Source organism: Athene noctua, chromosome Z (assembly GCF_965140245.1).
Source record: "Athene noctua chromosome Z, bAthNoc1.hap1.1, whole genome shotgun sequence".
Lineage (NCBI taxonomy): Eukaryota > Metazoa > Chordata > Aves > Strigiformes > Strigidae > Athene > Athene noctua.
In genome coordinates, this window is record NC_134077.1 from 54,522,898 (window position 1) to 54,537,131 (window position 14,234).

General features: G+C 40.1%; 1 protein-coding gene across 3 annotated transcripts in view; it reads left to right on the forward strand.

The window, feature by feature from the left end:
* The window catches only part of GOLM1 (golgi membrane protein 1), a 62,336-nt gene that overhangs the window by 32,364 nt on the left and 15,738 nt on the right, over positions 1 to 14,234 (forward strand). For all 3 annotated transcript variants that reach the window (XM_074932881.1, XM_074932879.1, XM_074932880.1), the window contains exons 7-10: positions 9,884 to 10,013; positions 11,271 to 11,558; positions 13,086 to 13,199; positions 13,537 to 13,605. In XM_074932881.1, the coding sequence (XP_074788982.1) occupies positions 9,884 to 10,013; positions 11,271 to 11,558; positions 13,086 to 13,199; positions 13,537 to 13,605 (601 nt within the window). The remainder of the gene's footprint in view (positions 1 to 9,883; positions 10,014 to 11,270; positions 11,559 to 13,085; positions 13,200 to 13,536; positions 13,606 to 14,234) is intronic.

Here is a 14,234-nt window from a genome sequence, read left to right on the forward strand (position 1 = left end):
TACGATTTTGTATGGTTATTTTTGCCAATGAACTGATCTCTTTCTGTAGATTGACAATGGCATCTGCAGTAGCATTAGCTAGTATTTCGATGGGGGCAGAAATATTTACTATAGCTTTTTCTAATTTACTTACTGCTAACATAGGAATAAGCCATCTAACAAAACTGTGAAATCCGGTTCCTCTAATTACCAGGGAGTTCTCAATCTCTCTTTTTTGTTTAACCTGATACCACAGGGTCTATGTGTGCAGGTTTAAGCCCTGCCAGGACTGGAGAGCACGTTGCTGTTGCCCCTCCCCCACCCTCAGCCGGTCAGGCTGGCAGTGAGGCACAAACCCGGGTTAAAATAAGAAGAAATTTAATACAGCAGTGTGATAAACAATCTGAACAACAACAGTAAACAGCAATAACAGTGAACAAGACAAAGGATATACAGAGAAATACCGCAAAATGGTCAGGGAACAAGCCGCTTGAGTCGCAACCCCCAAAACCAAAAGCGAAAGTAAAAAGTTTCCTGCCCCTGGACCTGACGTCAGCATGGTATGAACAACCCGGCTGGAGATCCCTTCCCCCTCTCTCTCTGCTGGGGAAAACTTGACCCTATCCTAGTTGAACCTGGACACTGTGAAACACCTTGCAGATCCTTAGTGGGATATGAGATCGTCAATAATATACCTGTTGTACATTCTCCCCACCAATCTTGAGGTAAACATTTCCTAGCCTTTCCGTTTGCACATAAGTACCACCAACCTGGTGGTAGACAGCACCTTTTCTCGACCATGGGACCATGCTTCCACTCAGCGGTATCGTGGCACTTGTCAGGGAATTTCCCCATCCCATGTAACTGTTTTTTTCTTATTGACCCTCTGGGGTAAGTATTGTTGCAGGTTTGATAAGCCCCTTTCTTTGTGCTTAGGAACTGGACCGAATTACTTCCTCTGTTTTGCATCATTATCAGCTGTCAGAATGGCCATGTGCTATTTGCCCATTTCTGCTCGAGGGCTTTGGATTCATTATATAAGGCATCATTTTGGTTAACTTCATAATTACCATCTGGTGGTCTTCATACTCCTGTCAGATCATGAGGGGTGGGTCCCCCTACCCAACCTGTTGTATTTGTAAACCATGGGATGTTAAATTTGGGAATGCCTAGAAAAGGAAATTGACCTGCTTTTGGTAATTTTGTGCATACCCAGCAATCTGACAAATTTTTTTTTTGAGCCATTGTGTGAAGAAGGCTTATAAAAAAAATTCTGATTCCATGTTACTACAGCAGGATAGACGTTGACCAAAATTACCATAAAAAATACAATTTTCCTGGCTGAATTTGTGTAACCTTCCATGGGGATCTGTGGGCCTTCTTCACTCTAGTATGATGGATCCAGGCACTCTGCTCCTTGACCTTAATTGATGTAAAGAAGGTGAGTACTTGGAATGGTCCTTCTATTGCAGTTCCAGACTCTTTTCTGCAAGAGACTTGATATATACATAATCTCCAGGCTGTATATTACACACAGGTCCATCTAATCCTTTGTTTCGGGTTCCAAATACCTGTTTTCTAATTTTATTGAACTGTTTACCCAATGCAATCAGATATGAAGTTATAGTCTCATCCCCTGCTTGTGTGGATATGCCCTTTTGTATGCTATAGGGTTGTCTGTACAAAATTTCAAAAGGACTTAACCCCTCTCTTCTCCTCAGCTTAGTTCATACGTGCAAAAGGGTCACAAGAAGGGACTGAGGCCAGGCCAAATTAGTTTCCTGTCCAAGTTTCAAAATCTGCTGTTTGATTAAATGATTCATGTTTTCTACTTGGCCACTTGACTGGGTATGATATGGGGTATGAAGTTGCCAATCTGTACCCAGATGGTGGCTGATTTGTTGCACCACCTTTAAAATGAAATATGGCCCTCTGACAGAGGATATTGTTGCTGGAACCCCAAAGCGTGGTATTATTTCTTGTATTAATTCTGTTTACCTCGCGAGCTTTGGCTGTTTTGGTAGGAAATGCTTCTAGCCAGCCTGAAAAGGTATCTGTTAGTACCAATAGGTATTGATACCCCCTTTTCTTGGAAGTTCTGAAAAATCAATCTGCCATTATTGCCCAGGCCCATTGCCTTTCCCAATTTGGCCCATTCCCAGTCTGGGGGTATTTTGGGGACTAGTCTGGAGGCAAAGATCACACTGCTGAGTCACTTGTCTTACTGTAGTATATAAATTTCTAGCTTTAATATCTCTAATTATAGGGCCTCTGCTCCCCAATGTCCTTTCTGGTGTTCCTCCCTTTACCAGGGACCATATTAAATAAGAGGGAATGACTGTCTTCCCTTGTGGGGTGAGGGCCCAACCTTCTTCATTATGTGATCCTTCCAGATCTGTGATAAGTTTTTGATCTGCTTTAGTATAATTAGTCTTACCCTCTAGGGAAATTTGCCCATCAGGGATTAAAGCTCCTTCTACTTTTACCTCTCCTTTGGCTGCTTGTTTTGCCACTCTGTCCGCCAGCTCGTTTCCTTTCTCCAAATCCGAGTTCACCTTTTGGTGTGCCTTGATGGGCATGATTGTCACTTTTTTTAGGAAGCTGGACTGCTTCCAACAGTCTCAGAATTTCCTCTGCATGTCTGATGTTTTTACCCTGTGAATTTAATAATCCTCTCTCTTTCCAAATGATTCCATGTGTGTGTACGACTCCAAAGGCATATTTTGAGTCTATATAGATATTCACAGCCTTGCCTTGGGCCAACTCTAAAGCGCAGGTCAGGGCAATTATTTCTGCCTTTTGCGCAGAGGTATTCACGGGCAAATGCCCTGATTCTGTTGTTTCCTGGCTGGTAGTAACAGCATACCCAGCATGTCTTTTACCACTTAGGACATAGCTACTTATATCCATGAGCCAGTTCTCTGTGTTCTCCATAGGGCTGTCTCTCAAGTCCATGCGGCTTGAATATGTCGCCTCGATGGTTCCTAGACAGTCATGTTGTACAGGTTCTCCTGTGTTCCCACTGAGGAAAGAGGCTGGATTGACAGTGTTATAACCACAATCTCTACATCATTTTGTTCTACTATTGCAGCCTGATATTTCAGGAATCTTTGTGGGGAAAGCCAATGTCCACCTTTTGCCTCCAGCACTGCAGACACTGTATGGGATACTAACACAGTCACTTTCTGGCCCAGGGTGAGTTTTCTGGCTTCTTGGATGTTCAGTACCACAGCTGCAACTGCTTGCAAGCATCCAGGCCAACCCTTGGCAGTTGTATCCAACTGTTTAGGCAACTGCTCGATGATATGGGCCCAGATCTTGTGTTAGTATCCCCAGGGCAATCCCCTGCTTCTCGTGAGAGAAAAGAAAAAATGGCTTACTTACATCTGGGAGTCCCAAGGCCGGAGCCGACATCAGGGTCTTCTTCAGTAGCTCAAAGGCCTGTAATAGTTTCCTTATTCCACTGAAGATGTTTCTGTTCAGTGGTTGTCAATACATATAAAGGTTTGACAAGCAGTTCATAAATCCATAGTTGACAACAACCAGTCATTCCTAGGAAAGTCTGTAACTCTTTCACTGTTTGTGGTCTTGGAGTCTGGCATATTGCTTCTTTTCGAGCTTGTCCTAAAGTTCTTTTTCCAGCACTAATTTCATAACCCATATAAATCACTTTGTGCTGCATTACTTGGGCCTTTTTCTTAGACACTTGGTATCGCTGAAGCCCCCCAAAATATTTAGCAGGCTTACCATCCAAGTCATGCAAGCGTCAGGATATTATCCATGTATTGTAACAGCTTCCCTTTCTCAGGTGGGGCTGGAGCTTCCCATGACTCGAGGTCTTTCACAAGTTAATTGCCAAATATAGTAGGGCTGTTTTTAAACCCCTGTGGTAACACTGTCCAAGTCACTTGAGTTTTATGTCCACTTTTAGGATTTTTCCCATTTGGATGCAAATATTTTCTGGCTGGCTTCATGGAGAGAGAGGCAAAAGAAAGCATCCTTGAGGTTTAAAATAGTAAAACAGGTTAGTTCAGGTGTCAGTACAGTTATAAATTTGTCACCACTGGGTAGAGATCTTCAGTTATCTCATTCACTGCCTGCAGGTCCTGAACCACCCAATGTGACCTGCCAGATTTATGGAATAACTGGCAGAATCCCTTCTTGATCCTCTCTCTTCAGAGGATATTGCTTGATTCTTACCGGCTGTTGCCCTTCTCTAAGTTTGATCTCAACAGGTGGGGCATTCTTTGCTTTCGCAGGTATGTCAGTAGCCCGTACTCCGAGATATACCTGGTCAGTAATTTCTTCTTCCTTCTGTGGGAAAACTAGTTAGAGATAAGCTCACTATTTGTATAAACTCTTGGTCATTTACCTCCAGAGTAATCTCTCATTTAAATTTAACTATTGCACCCAATTGTTCTAATAAATCTCTCCTCAGAAGTGCTTTCAGGGAGTTAGGCATATACTTTAGGAGTTTGCAAAAATATGCCTTTTCACTTTGGCCAGTTGCCCCTTTTACCTTAATATAGTTCCTTTTATTTTATTTTTTTTTACAATCCACTCCTGATATGCCCGCAATCTTTCCATATGTGCAGATCTGTTTGCCTCTCATTTTGGATCTTGGAGGGGGAGGTATTTTTTAACATTTCCTCTCGTAGTCTTATAATAATCCTCAGCCAAATTCCCTACAGTAAGATCAGTTGTTTTATAATAAACGGAAGTGTTTGGTTACACTCACCGGGTCATTACGGTAGTCCTTAACAACGCTTTTTCCACGCCTCTAAATCAGTAGTGGAAAAAGGTACCTTAATCAGCCTGGTGTGGGAGGATACCGGGCTGCCTGGGGGAGTGGGGATTCCATCTGAGTTCACATCTTGTTCCTGTGGTGGGGGGGGAGGCTTAAACAAATCAGTTAAATCTTGCTCTGGTGTCTGGTGAATTTTATCTATTTTAGTGCATTTTTGCCGAATACTACACACCGAGCACCACCGCTTCAGTTTGCCTTTAAGTTCCTTTTTATTATCTTGTTTAAGGGTCAGTACTAAAGGGTCCTGTGGTCATACAACCCCACAGTCCCTTTGCCACTCTGGACAATTTCAGAGTGAAAAACATTTACACATATGATACTTTATCTTGTTTTGCTTTTCTCCTTAAAAACAATATTAACTGAAAGAGGGTGTTAGAATCTGTTGACCCATTAAGTGGCCACTTTGCTTTATTATCTAATTTGTAAATTGGCCACCAGTGATTACAATCCTTACTAAGAGTTTTTTGATGTCTGTACCCCTGGTTCTGACAATATCCCTCCAATGTATCAATATGCAACCAAGGGGGCTCCTTTTTAAAACATCTTTATCCTGAGTATTACGCATTTTCCTTTTTATTAGATTATTCCTTCTGCCTTAATTTCCTTCTACTGTCTCTGTAGGTTTCCTATGTTTCCACAATAGGATCCTTTAAGGTGACCTGAGCGCTCGATTCTGTCCCAGTCAGACCGCTTCCCTTGACATTTACTACACCAGAAATCATCTCCAAATTCCACCTAAATGTTTCGCCCAGAGTCAAAACATTCACAAAGATTGGATTACAAGAAGAACCTCAGGTTTGTGTATGGGGCACCATACACAGTTTAATTAATTAATTAAATTAATCACAGGCTCAAATAACACTTTTTACAATCTGACATACACTTCATTCACTTGGTTCGTCTCAGGCCATCCTCGTGGAGAACATGGAACCATGGATCAGAACTCCACACTGGCTTCGCAGCTGTGCTGTGTCTCATACACACACACACAGATACTCATTCATCCATTTAAAAGCTAGCTTAATATAATGTCCGTTATAACTGATCTGAGTTGTTCACTCTTGGATCCACAATTCACTGATGTTATCTCTCAGTACCAGGCACACCATATAAACATTTTTAGGTGGTAGTACGGTTTCCTAAACATACATGAAATTCCTAGATATTTTACAAATTATGTGCACAATTACTACATTCCAGTTGATATCCCTCTAACAGCTGTTAATGTTTTACCACTTAAGAGGTTCCGCTTACCTTTCTCCTGTTTCTTATACAGTCATTAGCAGGTCCTTCCTGGCTCCCAAAACTGGGATGCAGTGACCTAGGATTCACTCGATCTACTCCCAAGATCACTAGCAGCTGCTCTATCTGTCAGCGAATCCCCTTTACCATACTGGGTACCCTCCTCCTGTATGGGGACTGTGCTGTACGCCAAACGTCTCTGCACGACTTACCAGTGGCCCCAGCCAAGCGTACGACTTATTGGCTTCCCTTGTTAGACATACCGTTTGTCTGCAGCTGAGGATGGTTGTTGTTTGCCCCTGCAGTGAGTGGCTGGGAGCAGAGTTCCTCCAAGAAAAGGACTCAGGGCATGCCTAGGACGTCCACTCCTCGGTCAGTCCTGCAGGCAAGCAGATCACATCCCATCTGGGGTGCCAGAAATGACTTGCGGAAACACAACCTCTAAGTTTATAAAGTATGTATGTTTATTCAGCACTGAGGCACACGGGGGGTCATTCCACCACAAACGTGCGCACCTCTCGTGGCACCTTGTCTTGGCTTTATGCTACAAAGCATTACATATTCACAATACGCCTATACATAGGCATGACCTGTCCTCGCTTCGTATTATGATGAGCCTGAAAGTCATCTTCATAAGTTCCGCCCCGGTCTGCTCCTAGTTGCGTCTGCGCAGTGTCCCAGTGGTCGTGGGCTGGGGTCGCAGAGATGAAGTAGCTCCTCTTCCTCTCTGTTGAACTTTTTGCCTCGGTTTCTTGCGCAGTCCCTGTAGCCTCCTGGACTCAGGCCGGACCGTAGGGTTGGTTTTGACCAGTTTTTAGGGCTGTCTTCCTATTCCATCAGGAAGCATTCTCTCACAGCTTCCATCAGTCAAGGTTTCCATATTGTTCTGCTCTCTGGCCCATCAACTATGAACTATTATCCTCTTTTAATCTTAGTTATCTTTTAAATAATAGGCCTCTAGTCCCTAGCCTGATCTCTAAGTCTTCCACCTTTATCTCTAACCTAAGTTATACCTTCATTTCTTGAGTGCCTAATTTCTATATCCTATTTTAATTTCCTAGCTCCTCATTTCAAAACAATTTGACGACTTCTGAAGTGGAAAGGGTAACACAATGAGGATTGAAACTGTGTTTTGCAAATAGACGGAAGTGGGTGGGAGAAAATGACTGAAACATCTTCCCAGAGACGCCTAGGTGTTTAGGTAATGCTTTCAGTCTGTGTCCAGTCCTTTATGTAAAATGGTGGGGGAGAGAACTGCTGAAGTTAGTGACCTTTTATTCTGGGAACCTCCATTATATGAGAATTGTAAGATGAATGAAGTGTTAGACAGGAAATGCTAGCCAGTTACCCCTTTAAAAAAGGAAGTGGAAGCTCTTATTTGTCAATGATTTTTATCCACAGTGTCAAATAAGTAAATAAAAATGATAGTACAATACATTATAATAATAAAAAGCCCATCATTTGGAGAGGGTGTTTGTTTGACAAACAAGGGTATCTTGTTTAATGTCAAGATGTAAAATACTGTTTGAAAAGTTGATGTGGGGAAGACCATACGAGAGGTGGTCAGCTTAATTTCTAGTATGGCTTTGCTGCAGATTGTCATTACAGTTACTTGCACCAGATGCTTTTTTGTTTGTTTGCTTTGCAGTTTGGGGCTTTTTTTACCATTCCCAGTTTGGAAGGTAAATCATCCCAGAAGGAACCCGAGTTTAGCTGAAGCCCCTCCACAGGATTTGTCTCCTGCAACAAGTCCCATAGCTGGAGGCAGTCTTTACTCAGAGCAGGCAGGTTTGTCAGGGCAGGTTATCTATTCTCCTTTTAATCTGTAGATGGTTCCATCTGAGATAATCACTAATATAGCTACAGCCTAAATAAATTCTGTCTGTGTTCTCTGGTATCTGTGACAGTTTACATCAAGCTGTAACCTTCTCAGTTGTTTATTTGCCAAAGGATTGCAACTTTTTGCTTGTACAAAAGATGAGTTGTTTATCAAAACCACAAGGTGACCCTGAGGAAATCTATGTATGGTTTTGGCTAGTGTTTTAAGCTGGAAGAATTCCTGTTTGTATGATGTACATGCTTATGTAATGGAAAGGTCAGAGTTAAAATGAAACAGAGAAAGAAAATGGAATGTTGGAATGTTGGTTGGTTAATATACAGCTTTTCTTACAACTCTGTATTTTAAGGAATGACGTATACTTCTTGGCTGAGGAATATACAACATGTCCCAATTACTATCTTTTTATCCAGCCACTTGAACTTGAAAAATTTTTAGTATACACTCTTTTAATTTATTTGACACCTTCATTAAAAATAGTACACTGAGATAGAAATTTAAGATAAGTTAAAGGCTTTTGCATGTTTAACTAAGAGGTAATTTCTTGCTATTAAGTGCAGGCTCAGTATTTTTACAGAATTTATGCCCAACATAAATGGTCTTACGTTCAGTTTCTGCTGATTTCCATTGTAGACTGACCTCAAGAGTCTGAATTATTTATAAAAAAAGCATTTTTAAATACAGCATTTTTGTTTCAATGACTGAAGGAAGATGGAGTTCTTTTGAACATCCTTACTGCAATAACCAAATACTCTGTGGTAATACTTGCTTCTCAAGCTTTTGTAAAAGTTAATGTTTGATTACTTGTTGATGTTGGACTTCATGGTGTTGACCCAACAAGGTCTTTAGTTCTGCCTCTCTTTGACGGAGCTTAAACATTTTCAAAACAGCAAAATAATCATATTCTACAAATCCTTTACAACTTCGGCTTCTTGGCTATTTACCTTCTTTTTGCAGACATTTTTCCAAATGACTGCATGAACACTTGACAACCTATTACTGATCTGCTTAAAATAAGGGGTAGCTACAGTCTTACCAACAAGCGTAACAGAAAACTTTCTGTTGACTCTATAACTTTCTGTACCATAAAGTTTCCCGTTCATTTGTATAGTAGCAGGTATAAAAAGGTTTATGTCTATAAATGTCTGTATGCTTATTCTTTCTCTGCATCTTTTGAAACAAAACAAAAACCCAACAAAAAGTCCCCATAGAACAGTTTCAGAACAGTCTGGGTTTTTGTGCTGAAGCGGGCATAGTGCAGCACAGGGTCCAGGCACATTTCATGTTCACTGTATGTGTGAACTGAATTGACATACTCTCAGCCAGTTAAATGCTAGTGTGAATAAAAGTTGTACATAGAATTTTAATTGCTAAATCAGATCTTCAATGTGGTGTACATCTTAGCCATTAATCTAAGCACCTCAGATGCTGACATCAGTCTAGCAGTGGTATTTAATACATTCTTAAATTAACTTCATTATGTTAAACTGCTACTGTTGTCTAGTTGGTTGATTTACGTTTTTGTTCTCCTAGTCCCACATTCAACATAATTTTAGACCAGATTTGCTTGACTTAAGTCTTCTTATGCCCAAACTCAATTTACCTGTCCCTGCAGATTACAAACAGTAGTTAATGCCATCAGTTTTTTTGCTCTGTTGACGGTGATGTGGTAGCAGGGCAACAGTGGAGAAATACGTGGTCACAGTTCTGTGACCCTCAGAGAGTAACAGATAGTGCTTCTTGTGAAACACTTAACCATCAACAGTAACCTCAATGTTAGCTGCGATTAGATTAAAGGTGATGTGTTAAATTCTCCCAATGTGTTGTGCTGTTACATAGAAACATCACTGCAGATTCAAGATCACATGGTACTTCCGTCACCACTAAAAGTTTCAATCCAAGTATTTCTGTGTTCAGATTTTTTTTCCCCCTACTGAATTCTTACTTAACTTCCACCTTTTCCAAATCCAAGAGTAGTTATATAGACCAATGCTTATCTTTGTACATTTACTTTATAGGTTAATACTCAAATGCCAGCTGTGAAGCAAACCGAGTCCAAGCAGGCTAACTTGGAACACCAGAAACCCAATGAATATGCACCTAAAGCAGTACCTACAGTAAAAAACACAGATCCACTGCAGGCTAAAGGTGAGATGTAAATCACTATCTTACTAGCAACTGGTTAAGAACATTTGTCATTTAATTGAACATTTAAAAAACATTTTTGTACACAAGATTAAGATGGAAGAAATGACACTGGTAGACTGAACTTTAATCAATTTTCCAGCTGTGGAGAGGTATAATATCTATTCAAGCATTTTTATTACTAGCATACCTACTGGTTCAGTTTTGTTGTAATTGACATATGCATGTAAAGGAAAATACAAATATTTACAATTCTGGAGTCATATTCCTTATTTAATAGGTACCCTGCTTTTGGAAGCAATGATTTTCAAGCATGTTTAAAATCTGCTTTCTTAATAAGCTTGACACATCCAGCCTACTACCCAACTGCGCGCCCCCCCCCCCCCCCCCCCCCGCCCCTACAGAATAGCTGAAAGTTAGGCTTTAAACAAACACACAGTTGTCACTGAGGAAAATGCAAGTAAGACAAGTGACACGCAGGAGCTCAGGTTAGTTAACCTAATGGTTGCTTTTGGCACTAAAGTCTCAGAAACTATTAATTAAAATGGATATATCCTCATGCGTCAGTCTTGCGTAGTACTGTGTGTGACAAATTCAGTTTCCTATTTAATTATTCTTACATGCTATCTTAAATTACAGTCTTGAGAGCATGCAAGTCTCATTTTAGAGAGCTAGCAATTGAAGACAACATCTAAATATAGTTTATTCAGGCATATTTTATCATTATTTTTTTAGTTAAAAACACAGGTACACCAGGAAAAAATACTGTAATGTCTACTAAAATTAATAGCCCTCCTGCACTTTCTCTTCATATTTAAAAATAAGAACAGCCTTGATTTACTTGCAAATCTGCCCACGTGACTGCTTTGTCCTGAGCTACTTTTGAACACCAAATCAGTTTTATTGTTAGTAACAAAATGTAACACACAGAAACCTTATGGTTATATAGCACACTGCAATTGTTATTTAAACTGCTCTGTTTCACCTGCCCCATTTATTAACTGCACATATCAAATTTCTAAGTATAAGCGTGAATCTGATAATAGTAAACAATGTCTCATCCTTTAGCTGCTCCCAGTAGGAAAAACATGGGTTGTCTTCTTTTTATCTTTGGAACTGATGTAGTTGAAAGATATTCTTTCAGAGCAAAACTAAGAATTGGATGAGGAAGCTAAAGCAATGTTTATTACAGGTTTTTAACCTGTGCCACTACTGAAAGGCATTAGGTTTTTTACTTGGAACCATTTTTATTGTTTATAGAAAGAATAAATGGCCTAGCTGAAATCAGAAAACAGGAGCCTAAGGCAGAAGAGGAGAAGCTTTCTAGTCAACTGAAAAACCCACAGGATTCACTCAAGGCTGCTGCAGGTCATAAGGATATGCTGCCCAAGTCAGAGAAGGAGATGAATCTGTCTGAAGATGAAAAACGTGCAGCTGGGCAAGATGTGTTACAGATGGCAGCAGAGCAGGCTGCCAGTGAGGAAACTGAGAAGGAACAGCTCCGAAATTATGATGCTAAGCAGGACGACTTGCCCCCTGGAAAGGCTGGTTGGTATCATGTCATGTATTAAGAATGTTAAAGAAATGAAAGTGTGGAATAGGGCAAGATTTCTGAAACAGTGGTGGCAGCTGGCCGGACTTAGGTTTCATAAGGTTTCATAAAGGCTAGTGTGAAATATAAAAGATTGGTCAGTCTTCTACAGTCCATGGGTAAAGATGGAAGCCTCTGTTTGTGCAATGTGGAGCTACCAGGCTGGGTTCTTCTGCACCACTATAGCAGCCTTCCTGTCTCTCTCTCCATTCTCTGTACAAGGCATCTGGGGAAATTAGCCCTGAAACTTCGTAATATTGAGGCATTGTAAGAATATGATACATTTAAAAAGGATGAAATGTTAACCATCCAAAGCACTGATGAGTAGAGAGATACTACATACTGATGTTTTGCAGATAGTCTTTTATAATGTCAATGTGTAGATGCTAGCTATCCCTATTTCAGAATAAGCTAGCATGAATAAAATTATACCTGAGAATCTGAAGTTTATTATTGTGAGTCTGCAAAACTTGCAGATCAGATGTTGCAGAGGTGCCATTTTCTGGCATCTACCCAATGTGACCCTGAACCACATCTGCACAGCACCAAGCAGCAGAACACTGACGTGCCTAAACCTGACCAGAATCTAAACATCCATTTGTCTGTCTGGAAGAACTCTGTCTCAGGTGAATCCAGCAGCCCAGAGTAATCAAGAGGAAGCCTTATGGCAGTCAGAGCAGGAACTGATGCCCGCAAAAAGTGCTGTTTATGCTTTTTCTAGTAAACAAACACATTCACAGGATCATGAGTAGTAACTTGGCAGGGATATATAATCTTATCTGCATTGCAAAAGAAGTATTTTTCCAGCTGCTCCAAAAAGATGCTGGCCAGAGCAGTCTGTCCCTCAGAGAGATATGAATACAGGTTACCTAAACTGCTTCAGTTTCAACAGAAATAAATAGCAGAAAAATTACACAACTAGTGCAAGAAAAAACTGCCATGTAGCCTGTGAAAGGTCAGAGCTTTTGTGAGCTAGAAAGACTAGCAGGATGTTCTTCAGGCTTGACTGTTCAACACATATACTGTACCTTACTGCATAGGTTCCTTGTAGCTAAAGGAGCCTAAGGTAGAAAGATTTCTTCTACATTCTCTGACAATCCTCTCCATATAATGAAATCTTAAGATAGTCAGTAAAAGTTACTTGAGATGAATTAATGAATGGGTGAAGAAAATCAGTTACAGAAAAGCACTTTTTGTGTCAAGTTAGCACATCATAAAATACTCTTTTTTTTTAATGCTATGTTCACAGCTTTCTGCATCCCAAAAGATTCTTCCCCTTTTATCTAGTTATTTGGAAGTGATTTACAGCAAAAGCTGCTCTGAAATTTAACAGTTCAAAACAAAAAATAATATGAAAACCTACTCTAAACAGCAATTCATTCAGCAGCAAAGTGAATTCTGCAATACATTGTTACAGTAACTGTTTCTCATGTAGGTGACCTTATAGTTTAGCATAAAATTAATTACTTTTAACATTTTTCCAGACAAACAGGATCATGAAGCACTGAACCAAGACAAGGATGTTGATTACAATTTAGATGAGAATGAAGCTGAATCAGAAACGGACAAGCAAGCAGCACTTGCAGGGATTGAAAATGGTAAAAAAAGAAAAAAAAGTTTTAACTAAGTACCACATGCTGAAAATTTAAAGATATTTTGAATGGTATACTGCAGCAGATATAGCTAGCTAATTTCTGTTTGTTCTTAAGAGCTTTACCTCATGGTGACAGTGGAACTTACTTCCTGTATGGCATTACTGAAGCTACTGTTTAACATGTGGTAGGGAGGGACAGTAGCTGTAGCTTTACCATACTATAAAGAACTTAACAGTCCTTTTAGAATTTCTCCTGCTGTGTTCTAGATTGTTTTCTAGATTGACAACTATTATTTATACCTCTTGAAGAGATTTTTGTACCTTTTTTTTTTCCTAATTAGTTCAAAATGAAGATATGAAGAACCACTTATCTGAGCATGGTGAAGAACGACAGGTTGTGAACAAAGGAGGTTCGTGATGCAACTTTGTCACCTCTTCATATAAACACAGCAGTGATGAGAGCAAATAGATTTATTTTGATTATCTTCAAGGCTTCAATAAGGGCCCAAATGAAATAGTATTTTCTTGTGAAGTTTTAGTCCTGTTTTAGTGATGAGAAAAATAATCTTAAATCTCTGGAGGCTTGTTTCAAAGCAGCTCGACCTCTGCAATGACTCTTTCCTTCCTACTGATTCTAAAATTGAAACCAGCTAGCAGTAAATGTGGTAATTTTGAAGTCAGCTAACTTGTCCAGTCATATGTGTGGGTGGGTGGTAGATGGGAAAGACTGCTCTGCTAAGGACAAGATGTCTCCCCTGAACAATGCAGTAGAGAAATCCATAGCCTAGTTTTAAGAGGAGCTTACCTTGACAAAATAATGGTAAGGATGAAAAATAGCCCATGCTGCAGTCTACCCTTGTGCCCACTGTGGCACTTCTTTACTGCAGTGTAGATAGACTCAGAAAGCATGATTGTAGTCCTTAGATATTATGCAGTATGATATATTTTCCTGAGCTTCCTAAATGACACTGCTAGCTTACACTATCTGTAACCAGGCTGAAACACTGTGCTGGCTGTGTTCTTAGCTTACAGGTTAAAA